General features: G+C 42.5%; 1 protein-coding gene across 2 annotated transcripts; it reads left to right on the top strand.

The window, feature by feature from the left end:
- Positions 1 to 4,391: 4,391 nt before the first annotated feature.
- Positions 4,392 to 24,257, top strand: copb2 (COPI coat complex subunit beta 2). Of its 2 annotated transcripts, none has more exons than XM_038964166.1 (21): positions 4,392 to 4,502; positions 12,177 to 12,314; positions 12,433 to 12,519; positions 12,675 to 12,801; positions 12,929 to 13,077; positions 13,230 to 13,376; positions 13,746 to 13,845; positions 14,041 to 14,183; positions 14,422 to 14,621; positions 14,935 to 15,045; positions 15,221 to 15,309; positions 15,539 to 15,645; positions 15,876 to 16,019; positions 16,140 to 16,270; positions 18,473 to 18,680; positions 18,927 to 19,037; positions 19,397 to 19,611; positions 22,727 to 23,003; positions 23,189 to 23,272; positions 23,521 to 23,676; positions 23,835 to 24,257. In XM_038964166.1, the coding sequence occupies exons 1-21, from the start codon at positions 4,500 to 4,502 to the stop codon at positions 23,928 to 23,930; spliced, it is 2,823 nt and encodes a 940-aa protein (XP_038820094.1). In that variant the 5' UTR covers positions 4,392 to 4,499; the 3' UTR covers positions 23,931 to 24,257. The 2 variants fall into 2 exon arrangements, with proteins under 2 accessions (XP_038820094.1, XP_038820093.1); XM_038964165.1 differs by having other exon boundaries at positions 23,518 to 23,676.
- The last annotated feature ends 1,566 nt before the right edge of the window (positions 24,258 to 25,823 follow it).

The following is a 25,823-nucleotide window of genomic DNA, read 5'->3' as shown; positions in this document are numbered from 1 at the left end:
TCGCACTGAGCTGAGCGTTAATGGCATCTAGTTTAGTGTTGAGTTCTGTACGTTGGGATCTCAGCTCAGAAAAGATGTCTTCGACAGAGTGCGAGGTTGGCATTCGTTGGGCCTCGGGGGGGAACGGGTCCTCTTTCTCCTGGCTAATGGCGCTAGCTTTTTCTGAAGCTAGCTGCTTCTTGGAGGCTTTTTCCGTCGCCAGTACTCGAGTCCGGGTAAAAATGTCACCTGTAGTGTTGCCTTTTGAAGCCGCCATGACTTTTTGACTAAAGCTAAATGAGTTTAAACTTGAAGTGGAGGTAAGATTAGGAATTGGAAACTACTTGTGCGGAGCTCCTAGTTCATGCGGCCATCTCGTTCAGGGGTCACGTGATCCCCCGTTTCGAAGTCTGGCATTCTCTGGATTTATGGTGGGAACTCGGGGAAAAAAAACGACAGCCACTCCATTGTTCGTTAGAAATGCCAGAGCTGATTTCTGGTCCCAGTCTGCCCCTGAAGAGGATCATCAGCAAGCAAAAGCTTTTACTTTGTCTTTTGTCCTGTTATTTAAGTCAGACTTTTTTGTGTTTGTAGAAGTTTAATCTCAGAACACAGAACCATATCTCACATGCTCTGGCCAGCAGTCTGTTACAAGGTGTGTCTAGTAACAGTAGTGTGTATGGTAGATTCAGCACAATTTCAAGAACATGATCTTGTGTGAGTGAGCCTTACTCAAACGTTTCAGTTTAGCATTAGCAGATACTTGGTTTGCACATTTTGGACTTGATCAGCCTGCATGCTCAATATGTAAGAAATTGTATTAGATACTGGTAACTTGTTTTACAACTTCTCAACACAAGCTATACTTGGCACAACATGCACCCATCCCCACTATACCCCCACTACTTTGTACCCTTATAAATAACCGCAGACCCACACACACACTCCCCTCCCCCATGAATAGGGCCCTGTGAAAACAAACGCACATGCAGGATGCTTTTGGATGAGACTAAGACAAAGAACTGTGTGAAGAGCCAATGGAATGTCGACATCAGGCCCGGACAGGACTACCCACGACCCAGATCGACCAATCGGAAGGCCAGACTACAAGATCAACCTACTTTGCTTGTTGCCTATATAATCTGTATGAACTGTTTAGAGCGCTCTCTCTTCCGACGATTCCATACGAGTCAGACAGAAGGAGCCGTGCTGCACGCTTTGCCTGATATTTTTACACTTGAATAAAACTGCCTTATTATACAATTATACACCTCGTCCTGTGTCTCAACTTGATCTCCTGTCTCTAGTAACTGTTTTACTAACAAATAGCCTGATGTTTGAGCAGAATAAATACAAGGGACAAGAAAAAAAAGAAAAACTCTCAATGGTGCAGATTCAGTCAATGAACCTGTTTGCCTATCTGTCCTGTGTGTGTGTGTGTGTGTGTGTGTGTGTGTGTGTGTGTGTGTGTGTGTGTGTGTGTGTGTGTGTGTGTGTGTGTGTGTGTGTGTGTGTGTGTGTGTGTGTGTGTGTGTGTGTGTGTGTGTGTGTGTGTGTGTGTGTGTGTGTGTGTGTGTGTGTGTGTGTGTGTGAGAATTGGCACTACGTATCTCCCCATTTCCCCCTTTAAAAAAGAGAGAGTAATTTTGATGGATGGCTTACTGGTGTGAACACTACCGGGGCAGTCAGTGAGGTAAAACATAGAATGATACAAAAAAATGGCACCAATATCGTCTTACCAGTGATTTTGCCATATTTCTTCTCTCATTAAAGCCAAAAGGATCAAGAGCGGACTGGCCATCGGGCATCTCTCCCCCCCCCCCCCCCCCCCCCCCCCCCCATAGCCATAGCATTCAACTATTTTAGCAATAGTACTCTGCCCTCAGCCTTGGCTGATATATAGAGAGACTGGGACACTGTACACCATATGATTCAGCTAAAAGTTAACCATCCCACAGAACCAACATGCCAGCAGACTTCAGAGTTGGAGAGCACTGATAACTTTGAGGATTACATGAAAGCACTGAGGATGATTTTTTTCTCCATTATCTCCATGGATTACCACTATGGTACATATCATATTTTTCCATCCATCTGCAGAGAAGGATGAGAAAAAATATGTTTTATTATCACATACATACTAGTGCCTGTGCAGTGTTCACTACCACTGCCAATATGCTGTATTGTAACTGTTTAGTGTGCCAATATGCTGTATTGTAACTGTATAGCATGCCAATATGCTGTATTGTAACTGTTTAGTGTGCCAATATGCTGTATTGTAACTATTTAGCAACATTGCATACATGTTGCTTTCATTACAGTGCCTTCAGAAAGTATTCACACCCCTTGACTTTTTCCGCATTTTGTTGTGTTACCGCCTGAATTTAAAATGGATTCAATTGAGATTTTGTGTCACTGGACTATACACAACAACCCATAATGTCAAAGTGGAACTATGTTTTTAGAAATGTTTAGAAATGTTACAAATAAAAAGCTGAAATGTGTTAGGTTCTAAATAAACAGAGTAAAACTCACAGACGACTAGGGTCACAGAGCTGCAAAAGACAAAAACATATTTACACAAGCACTGGTATTCCTCCTATGCTGTCTCCTCCTTACACATCTGGACAGCCGATACATCTCTGTTGCTAGACAGGACTTTAGTGATGCCTGTTCTTTCTCACTTCATCTGACGTGACCTCAGCCCAAATTCCTCACTCCTCCCCAACTCACGGCTGTCTTGTTGACTTATACCAGACTGTGGCCCTTCTCCTTTCCATAGGATACCTGATGTCTAACAATAACATGTTCTGACAGAATGTAAACGTTCTGCATTCCCCTCTCTCCCTCAGGAACATGAATAAGGATATTTCATATTTCAAGTTTAGAAGTCAGTACCCATCAAATGTCTTGTGTCAATAAGTGTTCAACCCCTTTGTTATGGCAAGCCTAAATAAGTTCAGTAGTTAACATTTGCATTGCCTCACGCTGTGTCCAATAATAGTGTTTAACATGATTTTCAATTGACTACCTCATCTCTGTACCCAACACGTACAAGTAAGGTGCCACAGTCAAGCAGTGAATTCCAACCACTGATTCAACCACAAAGACCATGGGGTTTCTCCAATGCCTCGCAAAGGGCACCTATTTGGCAGATGGGTAAAAAAAGCCTTGAACATCCCTTTGAGCATGCATGGTGAAGTTATTAATTACACTTTGGAAGATGTATTAATACACCCAGTCACTACAAAGATACAGGCGTCCTTCCTAACTCAGTTGCCGGAGAGAAAGGAAACCGCTCAGGGATTTCACCATGAGGCCACAGTGACTTTAAAACAGTTACGGAGTTTAATGGCTGTGACAGGAAAAATTGATCCATAACATTGTAGTTACTCCACAATACTAACCTAATTGACAGAGTGAAAATAATGAAGCCTATACAGAATACAATTATTCCAAAACATGCATCCTATAAGGCACTAAAGTAACAAAACCTGATATCTGACCTCAGACACTTGAGATTTATTCTCTGAATTCACAGAAACTGATCTGTGAGGACATAGTCTGCTTGTAGGCATTTAAAAATTAAGAAAAAATTATAAAGGACATCTGGATATAAGTTACTGGATTCACCACTTTTTTTTGTCATACTGTTTCAAACTCATATCATAACACAAGCAAATCGGAATAAAGCATTGTTTATTGTTCACTCTTTTTAGCCTTATATGTTGTTTTTGTTGGGCAAATCTTCCATAACTCTAATACAATGTTGTGAGTCTTTTCATAGAAATGAATCCGTCATATGTTAGCCTAAAACCTCTCAACGTTGATCATGGGAACCCACTATTATTGCTAAATAATTTATTAGACTTATTTGTATAGCCCAGTGTTTCTTAACCTCTAAGTCATTGACCAGTGTCAGTCTGAGGGATGTGCTGAGATAGTTAATTTACAACTGAGTAGTTTTCAGTTCTAGTTTTAATGTAGGCAGTCCCCCAAGCAGGAAAAGCCCTGACACAAGAGGGACCATAGCTTGTTGGTCCCAACTGGCATAAAAAACTACTACCTGATCAAAGACAATCCCATGTGGCCATAGCTGATACACAGCGAAGACTCCTAAACCATATAGGATTAGGAACATAAACTAGTGGGTATGCTTTCTACCCTGGACTGAACACCAGTCTTACAAAGATGAGTTACAGTTGGGCAAATGCAGCAAGTATACTGGCATTTGGGCCATCACAGTGATTAACCCTGTCTGAACATGTTTATAAACTGCAGAAACATGTATATGCTATGTTCGAAATAGTAATTTTAACAAAATAGCTCAACTACAGCCATGCACTTTGGAAAAAGTGCCACGACCCCAAACCACACGTCATCGATTGCCATCGCACGCAGTTTCAGGAAGTTTCATGGGTTCCACGTCACTACTCGACAGTCCGTCCACAGAAAACGCAGCACCGACTGTAATTATTCGTAATTCATTCACATAAAGAGAGACAATCCAGGATTAAAACATGGTGAGACAAGTTTACATTCGATGTTGAACGTTATGTATTCCGTAGTCTGAATTATAATGTTTGGTGACATGTGACTAGTTTATGTCAGGAAAAGACGGTACGGTAGTGATTGAGACAAGCTAGCCATGCTAACTAAGGCTAGCTAAGGGTAACGATAGCTAGCTAAACAAGCTAGGCCTGTTGCTAGTCAGTTAGCTCACAATTTGTCCACCTACATTTACATTTAAGTCATTTAGCAGACGCTCTTATCCAGAGCGACTTACAAATTGGACGTTAGTCAATCAAATGTATTTATAAAGCCATTTTTACATCAGCAGATGTCAGAGTGCTATACATAAACCCAGCCTAAAACCCAAAACAGCAAGCAATGCAGATGTAGAAGCACGGTGGGTAGGAAAAACTCCCTAGAAAGGCAGGAACCTAGGAAGAAACTTAGAGAGGAACCAGGCTTTGAGGGGTGGCCTGTCCTCTTCTGGCTATACCGGGTGGAGATTATAAGAGTACATGGTGTTCATAGATGACCAGCAGTGTCAAATAATAATAATCACATTGGTTGTAGAGGGCGCAACAGGTCTGTATATCAGGAGTAAATGTCAGTTGGCTTTTCATGGCCGAGCATTCAGAGGTCGAGACAGCAGGTGCGGTAGTACTGTTCGTCCTTGTGTCTAAACTATTCCAATGCATTATTATATTTTGGGAATGATGATAGCTACCCAACACTTGCTAGCTAAGTAGTAAGGATAATCAAGTCAAATCAAATTGTATTTGTCACATGCTCTGAATACAGAAGGTATTTCACCTTAGTGACATTTTTTATTTTATTTGACCTTTTATTTAACTAGGTAAGTCAGTTAAAAACAAATTATTATTTTCAGTGACGGCCTAGGAACAGTGGGTTAACTGCCTTGTTCAGGGGCAGAACGACAGATTTTTACCTTGTCAGCTCGGGGATTCGATCTTGCAACTTTTCGGTTACTAGTCCAACGCTCTAAATGCTTACTTACAAGCCCTTAACCAAAAATCAAATAACATTTTATTTTTCACATACACATGGTTAGCAGATGTTATTGCGAGTGTAGGGAAATGATTGTGCTTCTAGTCCCAACATGTAATCTAACAATTCCACAACAACTACTTAATACACACAAATCTAAGGGAATGGAATAAGAATATATACTTATGAATATATGGATGAGCAACGACAGAGCGGCATAGGCAAGATGCAATAGATGGTATAAAATACAGTATATACATATGAGATGAGTGATGCAAGATATGTAAACATTATTAGTGGCATTATTAAAGTGACTAGTGATCCATTTATTAAAGTGGCCAATGATTTCAAGTCTGTGTGTAGGCAGCAGCCTCTCTGTGTTAGTGATGGCTGTTTAACAGTCTCATGGCCTTGAGATGGAAGCTGTTGTTCAGTCTCGGTCTCAGCTTTCATGCACCTGTACTGACCTCGCCTTATGGATTGTAGCGGGGTGAACAGGCCTTGGCTCGAGTGGTTGTCATCCTTGATGATCTTTTTGGCCTTCCTGTGACATCGGGTGCTGTAGGTGTCCTGGAGGGCAGGTAGTTTGCCCCTGGTGATGCGTTGTGCAGACCGCACCACCCTCTGGAGAGCCTTGCGGTTGTGGGCAGTGCAGTGGCTGTACCAAGCGGTGATACAGCCTGACAGGCTGCTCTCAATTGTGCATCTGTAAAAGTTTGTGAATGTTTTAGGTGACAAGCCAAATTTCTTCAGTCACCTGAGGTTGAAGAGGCGCTGTTGCGTCTTCTTCACCACACTGTCTGTGTGGATGGACCATTTCAGTTTGTCTGTGATGTGTGTGCTGAAGAACTTAACTTTCCACCTTCTGCACTGCTGTCCCGTCAATGTCGATAGGGGGGTGCTCCCCCTGCTGTTTCCTGAAGTCCATGATCATCTCCTTTTGTTTTGTTGACGTTGAGTGAGAGGTTGTTTTCCTGACATCACACTCCGAGTACCCTCACCTTATAGGCTGTCTTGTCGTTGTTGGTAATCAAGCCCACTACTGTTGTGTCGTCTGCAAACTTGATGATTGAGTTGGAGGCGTGCATGCCCACGCAGTCATGGGTGAACAGGGAGTACAGGAAGGGGCTGAGCACTCACCCTTGTGGGGCCCCAGTGTTAAGGATCAGCAAAGTGGCTAGCCTGTCTCAACAATGCAGTTTAAAGAAAAATAAGTGTCAAGAAAGTATTTACAAAAATAAAAAGTAAATATTCTATAAAAAAATAAGGAAAATAACAAATACAGTTAAAGTCGAAAGTAGAGGTCGACCGATTAATCAGAATGGCCGATTTTAATTAGGGCCGATTTCAACTTTTCATAACAATCGGAAATCGGTAATTTTGGGCGCCGATTTTGCCGATTCATTTTTTTTTTTTTTTTTTACACCTTTATTTAACTAGGCAAGTCAGTTAAGAACAGATTCTTATTTTCAATGACGGCCTAGGAACGGTGGGTTAACTGCCTTGTTCAGGGGCAGAATGACAGATTTTTACCTTGTCAGCTCAGGAATTCAATCTTGCAACCTTATGGTTAACTAGTCCAACGCTCTAACCACCTGCCTCACGAGGAGCCCGCCAGTTACGCGAATGCAGTAAGAAGCCAAGGTAAGTTGCTAGCTAGCATTAAACTTATCTTATAAAAAACAATCAATCATAATCACTAGTTAACTACACATGGTTGATGATATTACTAGTTTATCTAGCGTGTCCTGCGTTGCATATAATCGATGCAGTGCTCATTCGCGAAAAAGGACTGTCGTTGCTCCAACGTGTACCTAACCATAAACATCAATGCCTTTCTTAAAATCAATACACAGAAGTATATATTTTTAAACCTGCATATTTAGCTAAAAGAAATCCAGGTTAGCAGGCAATATTAACCAGGTGAAATTGTGTCACTTCTCTTGCGTTCATTGCACGCAGAGTCAGGGTATATGCAACAGTTTGGGCCGCCTGGCTCATTGCGAACTAATTTGCCAGAATTTTACGTAATTATGACATAACATTGAAGGTTGTGCAATGTAACAGGAATATTTAGACTTATGGATGCCACCCGTTAGATAAAATACGGAACGGTTCCGTATTTCACTGAAAGGATAAACGTTTTGTTTTCGAGATGATAGTTTCCGGATTCGACCATATTAATGACCTGAGGCTCGTATTTCTGTATGTTATTATGTTATAATTAAGTCTAGGATTTGATAGAGCAGTCTGACTGAGCGATGGTAGGCACCAGCAGGCTCGTAAGCATTCATTCAAACAGCACTTTTGTGCGTTTTGCCAGCAGCTCTTCGCAATGCTTCAAGAATTGCGCTGTTTATGACTTCAAGCCTATCAACTCCCGAGATTAGGCTGCTGTAACCGATGTGAAATGGCTAGCTAGTTAGCGGGGTGCACGCTAATAGCGTTTCAAACGTCACTCACTCTGAGACTTGGAGTAGTTGTTCCCCTTGCTCTGCATGGGTAACGCTGCTTCGAGGGTGGCTGTTGTCGATGTGTTCCTGGTTCGAGCCCAGGTAGCGGCGAGGAGAGGGATGGAAGCTGGCAATACTAAAGTGCCTATAAGAACATCCAATAGTCAAAGGTATATGAAATACAAATCGTATAGAGAGAAATAGTCCTATAATTCCTATAATAACTACAACCTAAAACTTCTTACCTGGGAATATTGAAGACTCATGTTAAAAGGAACCACCAGCTTTCAAATGTTCTCATGTTCTGAGCAAGTAACTTAAACGTTAGCTTTTTTACATGGCACATATTGCACTTTTACTTTCTTCTCCAACACTTTGTTTTTGCATTATTTAAACCAAAATGAACATGTTTCATTATTTATTTGAGACTAAATTGATTTTATTTATGTATTATATTAAGTTAAAAAAAAAGTGTTCATAGTTCATTCAGTATTGTTGTAATTGTCATTATTACACACATGTATATATATATATATATATATATATATATATATATATAGATATAGATATATATATATAAATCGGCTGATTAATCGGCATCTGCTTTTTTTGGTCCTCCAATAATCGGTATCGGCATTGAAAAATCCTAATTGGTCGACCTCTAGTCAGAATAATAGTAGAGAGTGATTTATTTCAACTTTTATTTCTTTCATCACATTCCCAGTGGGTCAGAAGTTGACATACATTCAATTAGTATTTGGTAGCATTGCCTTTAAATTGTTTAACTTGGGTCAAACATTTCGGGTAGCCTTCCACAAGCTTCCCACAATAAGTTGGGTGAATTTTGGCCCATTCCTCCTGACAGAGCTGGTGTAACTGAGTCAGGTTTGTAAGGCCTCCTTGCTCGCACGTGCTTTTTCAGTTCTGCCCACAAATTTTCTATGGGATTGAGGTCAGGGCTTTGTGATGGCCACTCCAATACCTTGACTTTGTTGTCCTTAAGCCATTTTGCCACATCTTTGGAAGTATGCTTGGGGTCATTGTCCATTTGGAAGACCCATTTGCGACCAAGCTTTAACTTCCTGACTGATGTCTTGAGATGTTGCTTCAATATATCCACATAATTTCCCTACCCATGATGCCATCTATTTTGTGAAATGCACCAGTCCCTCCTGCAGCAAAGCACCCCCACAACATGATGCTGCCACTCCCGTGCTTCACGGTTGGGCGATGGTGTTTTTCGTTTTTTTTTTTTTTTTTTTTGTCATTTAGCAGACGCTCTTATCCAGAGCGACTTACAGTAGAGTGCATACATTTTATTACATTTTACATACTGAGACAAGGATATCCCTACCGGCCAAACCCTCCCTAACCCGGACGACGCTATGCCAATTGTACGTCGCCCCACGCCCCACGGTTTGCAAGCATCCCCCTTTTTCCTCCAAACATAACGATGGTCATTATGGCCAAACAGACCAGAGGACATTTCTCCAAAAAGTACGATCTTTGTCCCCATGTGCAGTTGCAAACCGTAGTCTTGCTTTTTTATGGCGGTTTTGGAGCAGTGGCTTCTTCCTTGCTGAGCGGCATTTCAGGTTATGTCGATATAGGACTTGTTTTACTGTGGATATAGATACTTTTGTACCTGTTTCCTCCAGCATCTTCACAAGGTCCTTTGTTGTTGTTCTGGGATTGATTTGCACTTTTCGCACCAAAGTACACTCGTCTCTAGGAGACAGAACGCGTCTCCTTCCTGAGCGGTATGACGGCTGCGTGGTCCCATGGTGTTTATACTTGCGTACTATTGTTTGTATAGATGAACATGGTACCTTCAGGCGTTTGGAAATTGCCCCCAAGGAAGAACCAGACTTGTGGAGGTCTCCAATTCTTTTTCTGAGGTCTTTGCTGATTTCTTTTGATTTTCCCATGATGTCAAGCAAAGAGGCACTGAGTTTGAAGGTAGGCCTTGAAATACATCCATCGATACACCTCCGATTGACTCAAATTATGTCAATTAGCCTATCAGAAGCTTCTAAAGCCATGACATAATTTTCTGGAATTTTCCAATCTGTTTAAAGGCACAGTAAAGGCACAGTCAAGTTAGTGTATGTAAACTTCTGACCCACTGGAATTGTGATACAGTGAATTATAAGTGAAATAGTCTGTCTGTAAACAATTGTTGCAAAAATTACTTGCGTCATGCACAAAGTAGATGTCCTACCCGACTTGCCCAAACTATAGTTTGTTTTAACAAGAAATTTGTGGAGTGGTTGAAAAACAAGTTTTAATGACTCCAACCTAAGTGTATGTAAACTTCCGACTTCAACTGTAATTAAGGAGCAACAATAAAATAACTGTAGCGAGGCTATATACAGGGGGTACCGGTACAGAGTCAATGTGCGGGGGTACAGTTCCAGTCAAGATAATGAACATCTTGCCTCTTTAACTCCATTATCTGTTCTCTGCTACTGACCTACTGTATATTTGACTCCACGCTAATTTTGATCATACAAGTCATTTGATGAGCATCAACAGATACTAGGGTTGGGCTGTATCCAGATTTGAATACCCTCATACCGTTCCTGTACCTTACCAGGACATACAGGTATTACTGGCAGTGCACACACAAGGTGCTATTACTGTCCAAACGTAAAGAATAATACTAATACTTTTTTGATGCACAAAACTAATTTAGGGATATTGATCCAAGAGGGAATTGATTGTCTCTGATGTAACCAAGAAGCTTGATCTTGCAAGATAGCCACTTAGCTAGCAAGTTAGCAAACCAAATGCATAGCTGGAGCCCTGAGCTGGATATAATTTACAGTGGCAGTCAAAAGTTTGGACACACCTACTCATTCAAGGGTTTTTATTTTTACTATTTTCTACATTGTAGAGTAATAGTGAAGACATCAAAACTATGAAATAACACATCTATGGAATTATGTAGTAACTAAGAAAGTGTTGAACAAATCAAAATATATTTTATATTTTGCCTTGATGACAGCTTGGCACACTCTTGGCATTCTCTCAACCATCTTCACCTGGAATGGTTTTCCAACAGTCTTGAAGGAGTTCCCACATATGCTGAACACTTGTTGGCTGCTTTTCCTTCACTCTGCGGTCCAACTCATCCCAAACCATCTCAATTGGGTTGAGGTCGGGTGATTGTGGAGGCCAGGTCATCTGATGCAGCACTCCATTACTCTCCTTCTTGGTCAAATAGTCCTTACACAGCCTGGAGGTGTGTTGGGTCATTGTCCTGTTGAAAAACAAATGATAGTCACACTAAGCGCAAACCAGATGGGAGGCCGGCTACTTTGAAGAATGTCAAATATAAAATATATTTTGATTTGCTTAATACTTTTTTGGTTACTACATGATTCCACGTGTTATTTCATAGTGTTGACTTCTTCACTATTCTACAATGTAGAAAATAGTAAAAATAAAGATACTTTTGAATGATTAGGTGTGTCAACTTTTTAAACTGGTACTGTATATGTAGGTAGAGGTAAAGTGACTATGCATGAATAATAATCAGAGTAGTAGCAGCGTACAAATGGGTAGCCATTTGATTAGCTGTTCAGGAGTCTTGTGGCTTAGGCTAGCTATCCTTTGGCAATGATGCTCTTGTCCTCGTAGCTAGTTAATTAAGCTAGTTAACGTTAGCTAGCTACAGTACATATCACATTTCCCTACTACCGTTACGCGTGAGCAGTTACAAGTTTAATGTCACATGCATAATTACAGTGAAATGCCCTTTTTACAAGCTCTAAACCCAACAATGCTGTAATCAATATCCAATATTGTAGTCAATATTTATCTAGCTAGCTATCTTTCTACATTTTGCATGTAAAATATTTTGATGGTACGGTAGCTGCATTGCTAGCTACTGTGCTGTGTTTACATTTTTGGGGATTTTGGAAGGATTAGTAATTGTGTACCAGCTAAAGTTATATCACCATTAGCTAACGTTAGCTAGTAAACTAGCTATGATCTGCAATCTGGGGTTTATTCATTAAGCCGATTCTGTTGCAAAACGTTTCTTTAACAGAAGCAAACGGAATGAAATGTGGAGGGGCCTACCTGAATTTGTCCAATATAGACTTTAGTTTTCGTTGCAAATTGCAACTGTTTGGACTAATGATTACACCCCAGATCAGTACACTGTGCACTGCTCTGTCAGTTTATTTGGATTGACTTGACAGCATCTCATCTGTCTCACAGCCTCTCAGGCTGGACATCAAGCGGAAGCTGACAGCCCGGTCAGACCGCGTGAAGAGCGTGGACCTCCACCCGACCGAGCCGTGGATGCTGGCCAGCCTGTACAATGGTAGTGTCTGTGTCTGGAACCACGAAACACAGGTAAACAAATACACACAGTTCCAGTTTGATGTTGAGTACTTGCACCATGGAGATAAACAACTCGAAGCGAAACTTATATGCAATTAAAATGTACGATTTGTAAATATCTCCAATCCAGACCTTGGTGAAGACCTTCGAAGTGTGTGACCTTCCAGTGAGAGCATCGAAGTTTGTAGCCAGGAAGAACTGGGTCATAACCGGCGCGGTGAGTGATGCTGATTTAACATTCAAGACAAGCATCTAATGAGAAAAGAGACCTTCTGATGGTCTATCTTATCTTCCACCACTTTGTGTGGACTTGTAGAATGGAGACTACTCGCTCACTGCATTTGCAATGTCTTTCCTCCTTTCTCTCTGTAGGATGACATGCAGATCCGTGTGTTCAACTACAACACCCTGGAGAGGGTCCACATGTTTGAGGCCCACTCTGACTACATCCGCTGTATCGCCGTGCATCCCACCCAGCCCTACATCCTCACAAGCAGTGGTACGCAATCAGTAACTCTTCTTTTTTGGGGGGCTCCCGTCTTTTTATACTTGTGTCAAATGCATGAACTCATTCTCTGTCACACAAGTATGATATTAAGTGACTGTTACATCCTGTGTGTGTCCAGACGACATGCTAATCAAGCTGTGGGACTGGGAGAAGAAGTGGTCTTGCAGTCAGGTGTTTGAGGGCCACACCCACTACGTCATGCAGATCGTCATCAACCCTAAAGACAACAACCAGTTTGCCAGCGCTTCTCTGGACAGAACCATCAAGGTAACACCAGACTGTGTGTGTGTGTGTGTGTGTGTGTGTGTGTGTGTGTGTGTGTGTGATGACTGCCTAACAAAAGTCATGTGCTTACAACAACCATAGAGTTTCGATGTTTGTGAGTGTTTTTTTCTGACACATGGTCTGTCTTATCCCAGGTGTGGCAGCTGGGCTCCTCCTCTCCTAACTTCACTCTTGAGGGCCATGAGAAAGGAGTCAACTGCATTGACTACTACAGCGGAGGGGACAAGCCGTACCTCATATCAGGTGCTGATGACCGTCTGGTCAAGATTTGGGACTACCAGGTAAGACAGCGGTGGGATGAAACAAGGTAACCACTTCCAGATCTTAACAAGCAGTGAAATTACCTTCTACTGTAGTAGATTCAGATTGATATGTAGATGAGCATGGCCAAATTCTGTGTAACTCTGTCAGTAGTAAATGCAGTAAGACACCATGCAAAGCATCCATTCACTACTGTGTTACTAAGGGTGAGTGCCTTCCTGTGCCTCACCTACTCAATGGAGGCGGGGTTAGTGGACTGTGTGTTTGCGCATGACTATTTTAGTCTTGCTGCCGTTCTCATCCCCTTGTCTCTCACCAAGAAAAAAGTTGTATTATAGATGTTTGTAGCAGAGGATCACTCTCTCTCTCTCTTTATTTCCTCCCATCAGAACAAGACGTGTGTGCAGACCCTGGAGGGCCACGCCCAGAATGTGTCGTGTGTCAGCTTTCACCCAGAGCTGCCTATCATCATCACAGGCTCAGAGGACGGTGAGGAAATTCCTTATACACTCTATCATATTCTGATCCTCTGAAAGTACTTCTTCTGTTGATGGTGAGCAGATCTATTTGCTCCACTCTGGATGATTTTACATATTGAAAAATACAAACGTTAAATAAAACCACACAAAAACATGCACACAAGTCCCAAAAATGTTTTTTTAAATCCATTCTCTGGTTCCTTAGGCACTGTGCGTATCTGGCACTCGAGTACGTACCGTCTGGAGAGCACGCTGAACTACGGCATGGAGCGCGTGTGGTGTGTGTGTGGCCTGAGAGGCTCCAACAACGTGGCGCTGGGCTACGACGAAGGCAGCATCATCATCAAGGTGTTCAATAGAAACGTCAATGACTATATATTTGTGCATAAGAGTCAAAACTCAAGATTATTTTTATTTTTTTCACACTGATGGGTTTCCACTGTGAGGTTGATAGAATTTCTGTTTGTACACATTGCACACGTACTCTTTAACTACCTTTCTATGTTGAAACAACTACTCAGTGACATCTCCTCTGCGCCTCCTGAAAGCCTTGGTACTTTATTCCATCCTCTCCTGTGATCTGTAGCTGGGGCGTGAGGAGCCAGCCATGTCCATGGACACCAGTGGGAAGATCATCTGGGCCAAGCACTCGGAGGTGCAGCAGGCAAACCTGAAGGCCATGGGCGACACGGAGATCAAGGATGGAGAGAGGCTGCCGCTGGCCGTCAAAGACATGGGCAGCTGTGAGATCTACCCCCAGACCATCCAGCACAACCCCAACGGAAGGTCAGTCCGCACTGCATTGGACTCCCGTGTCAGCTATTCAGTGAATCTATCCAAATGTCTTGCACAACAACTGCATATTTGTGTGCCACACCTTTAAAGGCAAAGCTGTTTTCAAATGTTATATCAAAAAACGAATTTGTTAGAAAACATGTGGACCCCCCCACACACACACACATACTTTAAAACGTGTTCCACATCTCCAGAAATAAATGGCTCTTTCTCCAAACACACCTCAACTTCAAAGTCTGTTGAAAATCTGGATGTTTTATAGAGCCCCTCTTTAATCCATATGCATTGTTGTTTGTGTTGTCAGGTTTGTTGTGGTGTGTGGAGACGGAGAGTACATCATCTACACTGCCATGGCCCTGAGGAACAAGAGCTTCGGCTCAGCGCAGGAGTTTGTCTGGGCACACGACTCCTCCGAGTGAGTCCATCACACACACCCCTACAATTCATTCACAGCAATTGGGATTTAGCTTTATATAATTTAATTAAATAACCAATCAAAGTTTTTATGGTATGTGATTTAGTTTTTTTCTTTTCAGAATGGATGATTACTTTCTGTCACTCACAAATGTCCATGGTCTGTCTTGTCATAGGTATGCCATCAGGGAAAGCAACAGTGTGGTCAAAATCTTCAAGAACTTCAAGGAGAAGAAGTCTTTCAAGCCAGACTTTGGTGCTGAAGGTAAGTGGAAGAAGGCAGGCCCAGGTAGTTAGTAGTATGAACAAAGACACTGCAAACCAATTGTTATGACAGTTTTGATGGAACACGGCAGGTAATGGAAAAATGTTTTACAACAGAAAATGAAATTAACGTTCTTATTGGACAAATCCAGGTAGTCCATATGTGTTTCAGTATGTTTTCTTCCAACTGGTGCCCAATGAATATGACCCTGATATAAATTTCCCTGCAGGTATCTATGGAGGCTTTTTGCTAGGCGTCAGGTCAGTGAACGGTCTGGCCTTCTATGACTGGGAAAACACAGAGCTGATCCGCCGCATCGAGATCCAGCCCAAACATGTGAGTACTGTAGAGAAAATAGCATCTTTATCAGAATATAGATATGTACAGGAGCATCCTAGCATGTACAAGGGTCTGTTTCGGTGAATGTTTGCTTTTCTACCCAGTACCGTATTGATAGAAATGTGCATATGACATTAACATTTTCATCATCATGACATCAGGACTGTAAGCGAAGCATGAGATAACACTGCATCCTCCTCTCTCTTTCCCTCTCTCTCTGTTTGTAGATCTTCTGGTCAGACTCAGGGGAGTTGGTGTGTATAGCCACAGAGGATTCCTTCTTCATCCTGCGCTACCTGTCAGAGAAAGTAGCCTCCTCCCAAGAGAACAATGAGGGAGTGACCGAGGATGGCATCGAAGACGCCTTTGAGGTGTGTGTGTGTGACAGGCAAATACTCTGGTGCCCTCGACAACAGAACACCAGTGAACACCCACCCCCCCTTCCTCCTCCCTAATCTGTCGGCCATTTTGTGTCTGTTTTGATCCTCCAGGTCCAGGGGGAGATCCAGGAGGTGGTGAAGACAGGCCTATGGGTGGGAGACTGCTTCATCTACACCAGCTCTGTCAACAGACTCAACTACTTTGTGGGGGGAGAGATTGTCACCATCGCTCACCTGGACAGGTACGGCGAACCAGGGTTATATTTATTGGAGCACAGCGTAGCAATACGTTTTGCAACAGAAAACAAAAACAAATATTTCTTATTGGACAAATTGAGGTAGGTCCCTCTCTGTTTGCTTCTGTTTGGTTCATAGTGAATACGATCCAGGAGTAAGAGACTGGAGTTGAAGAATAAGTGGAGCTCAGTACTGCTGTTGCTTTGAGTGCGACCCCAGAAACAATAACCTCTGTAAATTTGCTAAATAGGCTAAATGTTTGTGTTATGTCAGCTAATGTAAAGCCAAAAGTCCCCACTAGTCTCCTCTTTAGGGCAACATTTGAATCAGTCAAGTCCTTTTGTGTTGAAAGCAGCAGATGTGCTTGGGCTACATTGACATTCATTCTACAACAAGACTATCCAACAAATAACTGAACTGAATAAATAGGGGGAGATGGGAACCCCACTAACTTACTCAACAATCTCCTAAGTGTATTTTTTTTGTTCTGGACAGAGATTAAAGTGGAACTGACAGCGTTTTAACTACTTTGCAGATATCAAACAGACAGTCATATCAGTCAAAAATATCAAATTCACAGTTTATGCTACAAAACCAACAAAAACAAAGTAAGACATTGTTGGCAGAATAGATGGATGTTGTTCAGAACATGATTAATATAATTCACCAATACATTTCTTGGTAGACCAAAAAAAGATTGCAATCAGGTTATAAATCGAAGCTGGCCTGGTATATTGTTTGCTGCCTCTATTCGGGATGCACTGTTTCAGTTTCAATTACTACATTTTTGGGGACAAAAACGTATGAATGTAACTAAGGCTGGGAATGTCAATATAATCAAACTAGCAAGGACAATGATCACAAGTCAGTCATAACATGGCTAATAGGCTACTTATCTATTTAGGAAGCTATTAGCAAGCTACAAATACAGAGCCCAACGTTAGTTAGCTAGCTGCTGGGAGGATGTCATGTCATTGGACAAGTGGGTGAGTGACTGACTTTTTCCCCTCACCGTTTTTCGGTGGCTACAGCTAAAGATGCAGGTGTCATTTGGTTAGCTAGCGAGAAATGTGAACATCTTTTCTCCACAGAATGAATATCTCTTAGTTGTCAATCAAATGTATTTGGCGTCAATCAAATGTATTTTGCATCGATCAAATGGGCAGGCAGGCAGTTCCCATTCAAAGCATGCATTGGCAGGCAAGCTGCAGAAGGGCGAGCAAACTACTTTTCCCCATCGTTTATCAGTGCAATTTTGACGGCCAACTTTAAGCTGAAGAAGAGGGTTTGTCACTCTAGATTTGAGCTCATCTGGCTCTGGCTAACTTTTGTTGTTGATTTTAGGGAGGAAGAGAGCCTACCTGTTCATGGTGGTTTGATCAATAGGACTGTAAAGTTCCCAAATATAAGAGGACTCCTGTGGTATTTACATTACTGCAGAAACCCATTCAGGTCTTGTGCAAATGCACAAGCCACCCATTTTGTGTCTTGTGCGAATGCTTTTTAATGATCTAAAGTCGCACTGTTGCTACTGCCTGTAAACACAGTCCAGTTGAAAGTGAGTGATGGCAGGCCCTACTGCCTGTAAACACAGTCCAGTTGAAAGTGAGTGATGGCAGGCCCTACTGCCTGTAAACACAGTCCAGTTGAAAGTGAGTGATGGCAGGCCCTACTGCCTGTAAACACAGTCCAGTTGAAAGTGAGTGATGGCAGGCCCATATGTCTTATTTGCATACATGCCTACTGTAGTTCTGATTGTCTATGGCGCACCGGTCTATGTAGAGTCTGGTCCAGGACAGGGCCGACACATCTTTATTAGGTTTTATTTACTGCGGTGTCTATTAATTGTCCAAACGCATGGACGCTTTCTCACTATATATTATTGTAGAATTTTCACAAATGCCTTACTCTACGTCATTCCCAAACATTCTATGAAAGTGCTCAGAAAATGTTAAATAAATAAGGGGGCGTCATATTCTTCCTTGGGGTGTATATGAACAGATTTGTATCAGATTTCACGCACGTTAAGCCTAGTCCTGGACTAAAAAGATCTTCCTATGAAAAGATCTTCCTTCATTCAGCATGCTTTTTAGTCTACAACTAGGCTTTATCTGTGCATTGGAAACGAGCCCTAGAACGCCATCTCAAAGTGTGATCAGTTTCCTTTTAAATCCCTATTACACATTGTCTATCTGCTCCATCCGTAGGACCATGTACCTCCTGGGCTACATCCCCAAGGACGACCGCCTGTACCTGGGCGACAAGGAGCTGAACATCGTCAGCTACTCCCTACTGGTGTCTGTGCTGGAGTACCAGACAGCTGTGATGCGCCGGGACTTTGGCATGGCCGACAAAGTGCTGCCCACCATCCCCAAGGAGCAGAGGACCCGCGTAGCACACTTCCTGGAGAAACAGGTCAGAAACTTCCTGTTCACAGAGGAAGTGAGGCGAATAGATGAAGTAAAATGTAGTATTTTGAATCTATGGTGGAGCCGGGGTGCAACGGGAATTCTAGCTAGACTATGGGATGCTAGCATTTCTGGACTCTCCATTTCAAAACAAAAATTGTATGTGGCTGCTGTTGTATGTTGTGTGAACTGACTGTGTGTCTTTGCGTGAAATGTTACAATGTTTACTGATATGTTCTTGTTGGTCATCCAGGGCTTCAAGCAGCAGGCTCTGGCCGTGTCATCAGACTCGGAGCACAGGTTTGAGCTTGCTCTGCAGCTGGGGGAGCTGAAGATCGCCTATCAGCTGGCTGTGGAGGCAGAGGTGAGACCTACAGTACAATAGGCTATGGAGAGACCACTGCACACACACTACAAGAGTTCAAAGACTAAAGATGAATGTATGTCAGTCATTCTACAATTAGTTATTCAATACTGAAGACTATCTTATCGGTTTAAATCTATTTAGTCAACATCTGATTTAGATCTGAATGGACTTTGTAGTCAAATTGTTAAATTAAATTAACCGTCCTTCAGCTAAGCTACACTAAACGATGCTTAACTATGTAATTGTTTTAGCTTGCAGTGAGGATTCAACTTCGTACGATATCCGTCTAACTGACAGTACTGTATAACGTGAATGTAAACGTTTAACATTAGAACCGTTGTTTTCTCTGGTGGCAGTCGGAGCAGAAGTGGAAGCAGCTGGCAGAGCTGGCCATCAGTAAGTGCCAGTTTAGCCTGGCCCAGGAGTGCCTTCATCACGCCCAGGACTACGGCGGCCTGCTGCTGCTGGCCACCGCCTCGGGCAACGCCGCCATGGTGGGCAAGCTGGCCGAGGGCGCCGAGCGGGACGGCAAGAACAACGTGGCATTCATGACCTACTTCCTGCAGGGGAAGTGAGTACAGAAGAGGGGAACAGGCAGGTGGATGGAGCACATCATGTGATTTACATTGAACAAAAATATAAACGCAACATGCAACAATTTCAACGTTTTTACTGAGTTACAGTTCATATAAGGAATTAAGTTAATTGAAATAAATTCATTAGGCTCTATGGATTTCACATGACTTGGCAGGGGTGCAGCCATGGGTGGGACTTGGAGGGCATAGGCCTACCTACTGTGGAGCCAGGCCCAGCCAATCAGAATGAGTTTTTCCCAACAAAAGGGCTTTATTACAGACAGAAATGCTCCTCAGCACCCCTCCCCCCACAGATGATCCCACAGGTGAAGAAGCCGGATGTGGAGGTCCTGGGCTGGCGGGGTAACACCCGGTCTGCGGTTGTGAGGCCGGTTGGACATACTGCCAAATTCTCTAAAACAATGTTGTATTTATTTAAGATTCCCATTGCAGCTACTCTTCCTGGGGTCCAGCAAAATGAAGGCAGTTTATAAAATTTACAACATTAAATCAAATCAAACGTTATTTGTCACATGCCCGAATACAACAAGTGTAGACTTTACCGTGAAATGCCTACTTACAAGCCCTTAACCAACAGTGCAGTTGAAGACAGGTTAAGAAAATGTATATTTACCAAGTTGACTAAAATAAAAAGTAACACAATAAGAATAACAATAACGAGGCTATATACAGGGGGCACCGGTACCGAGTCAGTGTACAGGGTTACAGGTTAGTTGAGGTAATCTGTACATGTAGGTGGGAGTGAAGTGACTATGCATAGATAATAAACATTACAATACATTCACAACATTACAATACATTTCACAACACACTGTGTGCCCTCAGAACCCTACTCCACCACTACCACAGATCTATAGTACAAAATCCATGTGTACATGTGTAAAGTGCGTATGTTATTGTGTGTGTGTGTATACATGTGTCTGTGCCTTTGTTTGTGTTGCTTCACAGTCCCCGCTGTTCTATAAGGTGTTTTTTGTATCTGTTTTTTAAATATAATTTTATTGCTTGCATCAGTTACTTGATGTGGAATAGAGTTCCATGTAGTCATGGCTCTTTGTAGTACTGTGCGCCTCCAATAGTCTGTTCTGGATTTGGGGACTGTGAAGAGACCTCTGGTGGCATATCTTGTGGGGTAATGATGGGTGTCTGTGCTGTGAGCCAGTAGTTCAAACAGACAGCTTGGTGCATTCAACATGTCAATACCTCACATAAATACAAGCAGTGATTAAGTCAATCTCTCGTCCATGTTGAGCAAGGAGAGATTGACATGCTTATTATTATTAGCTCTCTAAGTCCTTTTTGTGGCACCTGACCACACGACTGAACAGTAGTCCAGGTGCAACAACTTGGGCCTGTAGAACCTGCCTTGTTGATAGTGCTGTTAAGAAGGTAGAGCAGCTCTTTATTATGGACAGACTTCTCCCCATCATAGCTATTGTTGTATCAATATGTTTACAATCTAGTGTTACTCCAAACAGTTTAGTCTCCTCAACTTGCTCAATTTCCACCTTATTTATTACAAGATTTAGTTGAGGTTTAGGGTTTAGTGAATGATTTGTCCCAAATACAATGCTTTTAGTTTTAGAAATATTTTGGACTAACTTATTACTTGCCACCCACTCAGAAACTAATTGCAACTCTTTGTTGAGTGTTGCAGTCCTTTCAGTCGCTCTAGTAGCTGACATATAGTGTTGAGTCATCCACATACATAGACACACTGGCTTTACTCAAAGCCAGTGGCATGTCATTAGTAAAGATTGAAAAAAGTAATGGGCCTAGACAGTTGCCCTGGGGAATTCCTGATTCTACCTAGATTATGTTGGAGAGGCTTGGGCTCCCAAGTGGTACAGCGGTCTAAGGCACTGCATCTCGGTACTAGAGGCGTCACTACAGACACCCTAGTTCGATTCCAGGCTGTATCACAACCGGCCGTGATTGGGAGTCCCATAGGGCGGCGCACAATTGGCCCAGAATCGTCCGGGTTTTGCCAGTGTAGGCCGTCATTGTAAATAAGAATTTGTTCTTAACTGACTTGCCTAGTAAAATAAAGGTTAAATAACATTAAAACTACAGCAGCAGACTATTGTCGATAATGTCAAACGCCGCACTGAAGTCTAACAAAACAGCCTCCACAATTTATCATCAGTCATTTGTGTAAGTGCTGTGCTTGTTGAATGTCCTTCCCTATAAGTGCTGAAAGTCTGTTGTCAATTTGTTTACTGTAAAATAGCATTGTATCTGGTCAAACACATTTTTTCCCAAAAGTTTACTAAGGGTTTGTAACAGGCTGATTGGTCAGCTATTTGAGCCAGTAAAGGGGGCTTTACTATTCTTACGTAGCGGAATGACTTTTGCTTCCCTCCAAGCCTGGGGGCACACACATTCTAGTAGGCTTAAATAGAAAATATGGCAAATAGGAGTGGCAATATCGTATGCTATTATCCTCAGTAATTTTCCATCCAAGTTGTCAGACCCTGGTGGCTTGTCATTGTTGATAGACAACAGCTTAGGCTGCTTATGGTAGAGAAATTAACATTAAATTCTCTGGTGGACATCCCTGCAGTCAGCATGCCAATTGCATGCTCCCTAAAAATAAATCTGTGGCATTGTGTTCTATGACAAAGCTGCACATTTTTAGACTTGCCTTTTATTGCGCAAGGTGCACCTGTGTAATGATTATGCTGTTTAATCAGCTTCTTGATATGCCACACCTGTCAGGTGGATGTATTATCTTGACACCGGAGAAATGCTCACTAACAGGGATGTAAACATATGTGTGCACAAAAGTTTAGAGAAATAAGCTTTTTGTGTGTTTGGAACATTTCTGGGATCTTTTATTTTAGCTCATAAAACATGGGACCAACACTTTATATTTGTTTAGTTTTTTTGTTCAGTGTACTACCAATGGAATCTTTCTGTCACCGGCGCTATTCCTTCATCCATGTCAGTGAGGCATCCGACTTCCTTGTTGTAGCTGTTAACAATGAGCTCTTGGAAAGTACATAACTCTACACTTTATGATAGAACATGTGATTAGTAGGAGTGTTTTGGACCTCTCTCTGACACTGGTGTCTGGCTGTCTGTCCTCAGACTGGACCACTGTCTGGAGCTGCTGATCCGGACCAACCGGCTGCCCGAGGCGGCCTTCCTGGCCCGCACCTACCTACCCAGCCAGGTGTCCAGAGTGGTCAAGCTGTGGAGGGAGAGCCTGGCCAAGGTCAACCAGAAGGCGGCTGAGTCACTGGCCGACCCCACTGAGTATGAGAACCTGTTCCCCGGGCTGAAAGAGTCGTTCGTGGCCGAGCAGTTCCTCCGTGAGACCTGCCTGGGCAACTCCCGGCCGGCCACCGACTACCCTCTCATCACGGTGAGTGGTGGGGGTTGGAGGTGGAGCTCTAATAAATGTGAATAATCTGACGTTCACATCTCGAAGCTGAAAGATAGTTATGGATGCATATTTGCATCACAGAAGTAGTCCACTCTCTCCATCCATTGCTGTCTTTGTCTGATCGTTGACACACAACACCCATTCCTCGTGTCTCTTCTCTCCAGCCCAATGAAGAACGTAATATACTAGAGGAGGCCACAGGCTACGAGCCCAAAGGAGCTCCACTCTCCCTCGCTACACCGGTACTGGTAAGTCTTAATTCTTCTCAGAAATCTCCACTACAAAGACTAATTGGTAGCCAACTTGATTAAGGCTTTGTAGTTCTAGTTCTACACAGACAATATGTTTTTGATATCACAGACCTAGAAGTAGAAAAGTAGAGTTTCACATCTAGAGAAGCCCTCACATGTTGGCTGGATTAAAGATGGAAACAGGGGAGATGCTAAAAAGAGGAGTGGAGTCCTGCTCATGTCTGTGTGTGTGCGTCCACCAGCAGGCTGAAGACAGCGGCGAGGAGACCATGCCGGCTGCAGGTGTGATGGCGTCCGTGTTGGCGGCGGTAGTGGCTGCAGCCATGATCCCTTCGGAGGCAGAGCCTGAGGTTGCACCTGAGGAGGAAAGCCCAAGCTCATCTGAGTCACAGAAGGACAAGGTAGGCAACAGCCTCCCTAGAAATAGACAACTGTTCAGTAGGTGAGGCGCTTTACACAGTGAGAAGAAATCGAGATGTATGAACATAACCTGTTGCAATATCAGTACCATTAGCTGTGTTATGGGCCAGGTGTTAACGTTGTGTGTTTACTTCCCCAGGTCCTGGACGAACTTGAAGACGACCTGGACAACATGGAGCTGGACGACATTGATACCTCGGACATCAACCTGGACGAAGACTTCCTAGATGACTGAGAACTCCCCCTCTCTCATTCACGCTATCAATTTATTTAAGAGACCAAACCCACTTTTGTATTTTTACTTTACCTGTGTTATTTTTGTCCTACAGTGTTTGGAAGACTAAGTAGATTATGATGCTGATTCCCAGGTGAGGGAAAGAGAGGCGAGTTATACATGTCTTGAATCTTAAAGCAGATTTTTTTTAAACTTCATCCAGGACCTTGCCTTCACTAATTATCTGTGCATTGAGTTATATATTTTCACCCCTGTATGTGTTCAATGGCAAATCAGTGTTCATTTACGCCAAATAAATTGCAAATGATGTACATGTATGTCAAACACTGGTGTTGTCAGTTTGACCTTTTTGATCCATTGGGGGTGTAATCATTAGATGCTGGCTTTTAAACTGACGTCTAAAAAGTTCAATATTCAATTTGTGCTGTGTTTATCAGCGTTCTTTCACAGTAGACTTGATTGTTGTTAACTCAGTTTTTTAGCTTCATTTCTCGTTCCTCATGTATAAAACTAGCTGGTTTTGAATGTTATTTCAAATTGTTTGAAAGCAACCGTTATTATAACTTGCCAGTAAGCCATCATAAAGTATGTTTTCGCTTTGACCAGTAGGTACACTGCTTGACTTGACCAGGTGCTCACCGGAACCGAGTGACAGTACCTCACATTTTCTACTGCTTGTTGCTGCACCTAAATATAAACAGTACCTGCATCTAGTTCAGTCCTGTGTTCAGCAGGTCACACAATTGTGGAATATTCAGAAAAATGTGTAGAAATCTAGCGTTATCGTATTTTGTCTAAATCCCTCACGGATTCAACGTTTGATTCAACAATTAACCACGTCTAAAAGAGAGTGTAGTGTGTGTGTGTGTGTCTGCGCAGCTTAACTGCAATGTAGTCGATCTCAAACGTTCCCCCTCTTCAAGTGACCGGTCCTACACTTCAAGTAAACACGTGTAGCTTTGTCTGCTCTTGGCTTTAAGCACAATGGTCTCTTGGCGCGATCTTTTATACAGAGCTTTTCAGGAGTACACTTTCGTTTTAATCTGAAAATCCGGTGTTTCTCAACCAGATAAAATCGTTCAAACAAGCTACTTTAGATATATGGCCACAGCAAATAAGGAGATGGCTTTATCTGCCTAAAGTAGCAACATTGTTTTCATTTTACGTTCCCGCGGAAACACAGGTAGCATTGGCTACTACTAGCTACAACAAGCGGAATAGCCGCCAGTTTAGCGGCGAAGGGTATGGATTGCAATGTTCTGACATTAACATTTCATTTACAAGATGTCGAGATGGCTTGGGATTTCGTGGATGAGTGCAAATGAGGGTTGTAGTCCTTCTGTGTGGGATATCATCTGAACTACTTAGGCCGGGGGTGTTTATGTTGTTCCACGTTTTTGTGGCCAACGACGGCCATGGTGGAGCAAAAGGAAGTGGAAAAAAGAAATGGTGGCGCGGCCAAACGCACTGTCGTTGAACGCAAGAAGAAGAACATGGTGGTGTGAGTTTTTGTGGACCAAATGTATCTAAATTGTTCATAAGAGCCTACAATGGTGACTCCCTTTGGGTTTCAATCATTTTGCTCAGATGAATACTATCCAGAGGTTGACTAAAACCCAATATGCACTAAACGTTATTTATCTACACATTAAGAAATGTCTAACTTTTTTTTATTGGGCACAGATGGGGTAGTGCGTTTTTTCCCCCATGTTCACATTAGGTCTTTTGCAGGTTTTACTATCTATTTTTACCTTTTATTAAACTAGGTAAGTCAGTTATGAACAAATTCTTATTTGCAATGACGGCCTAGGAACAGTGGGTTAACTGCCTTGTTCAGGGCCAGAATGACGGATTTTTACCATGTCAGCTCAGGGATTCAATCTAGCAACCTTT

The sequence above is a fragment of the Salvelinus namaycush genome, chromosome 25 (genome assembly GCF_016432855.1).
Source record: "Salvelinus namaycush isolate Seneca chromosome 25, SaNama_1.0, whole genome shotgun sequence".
Lineage (NCBI taxonomy): Eukaryota > Metazoa > Chordata > Actinopteri > Salmoniformes > Salmonidae > Salvelinus > Salvelinus namaycush.
The sequence above is the reverse complement of the archived record's forward strand: the minus strand, read 5'-3'. Positions and strand labels throughout refer to the sequence as shown.

What these genes read in the sequence shown, in the direction of transcription:
- copb2 (XM_038964165.1), top strand. An exon ending in CATCACAGGCTCAGAGGACG is followed by an intron (nt 13,846 to 14,040) that starts GTGAGGAAATTC and finishes CTGGTTCCTTAG; the next exon opens with GCACTGTGCGTATCTGGCAC. An exon ending in GCATCGAAGACGCCTTTGAG is followed by an intron (nt 16,020 to 16,139) that starts GTGTGTGTGTGT and finishes TTGATCCTCCAG; the next exon opens with GTCCAGGGGGAGATCCAGGA.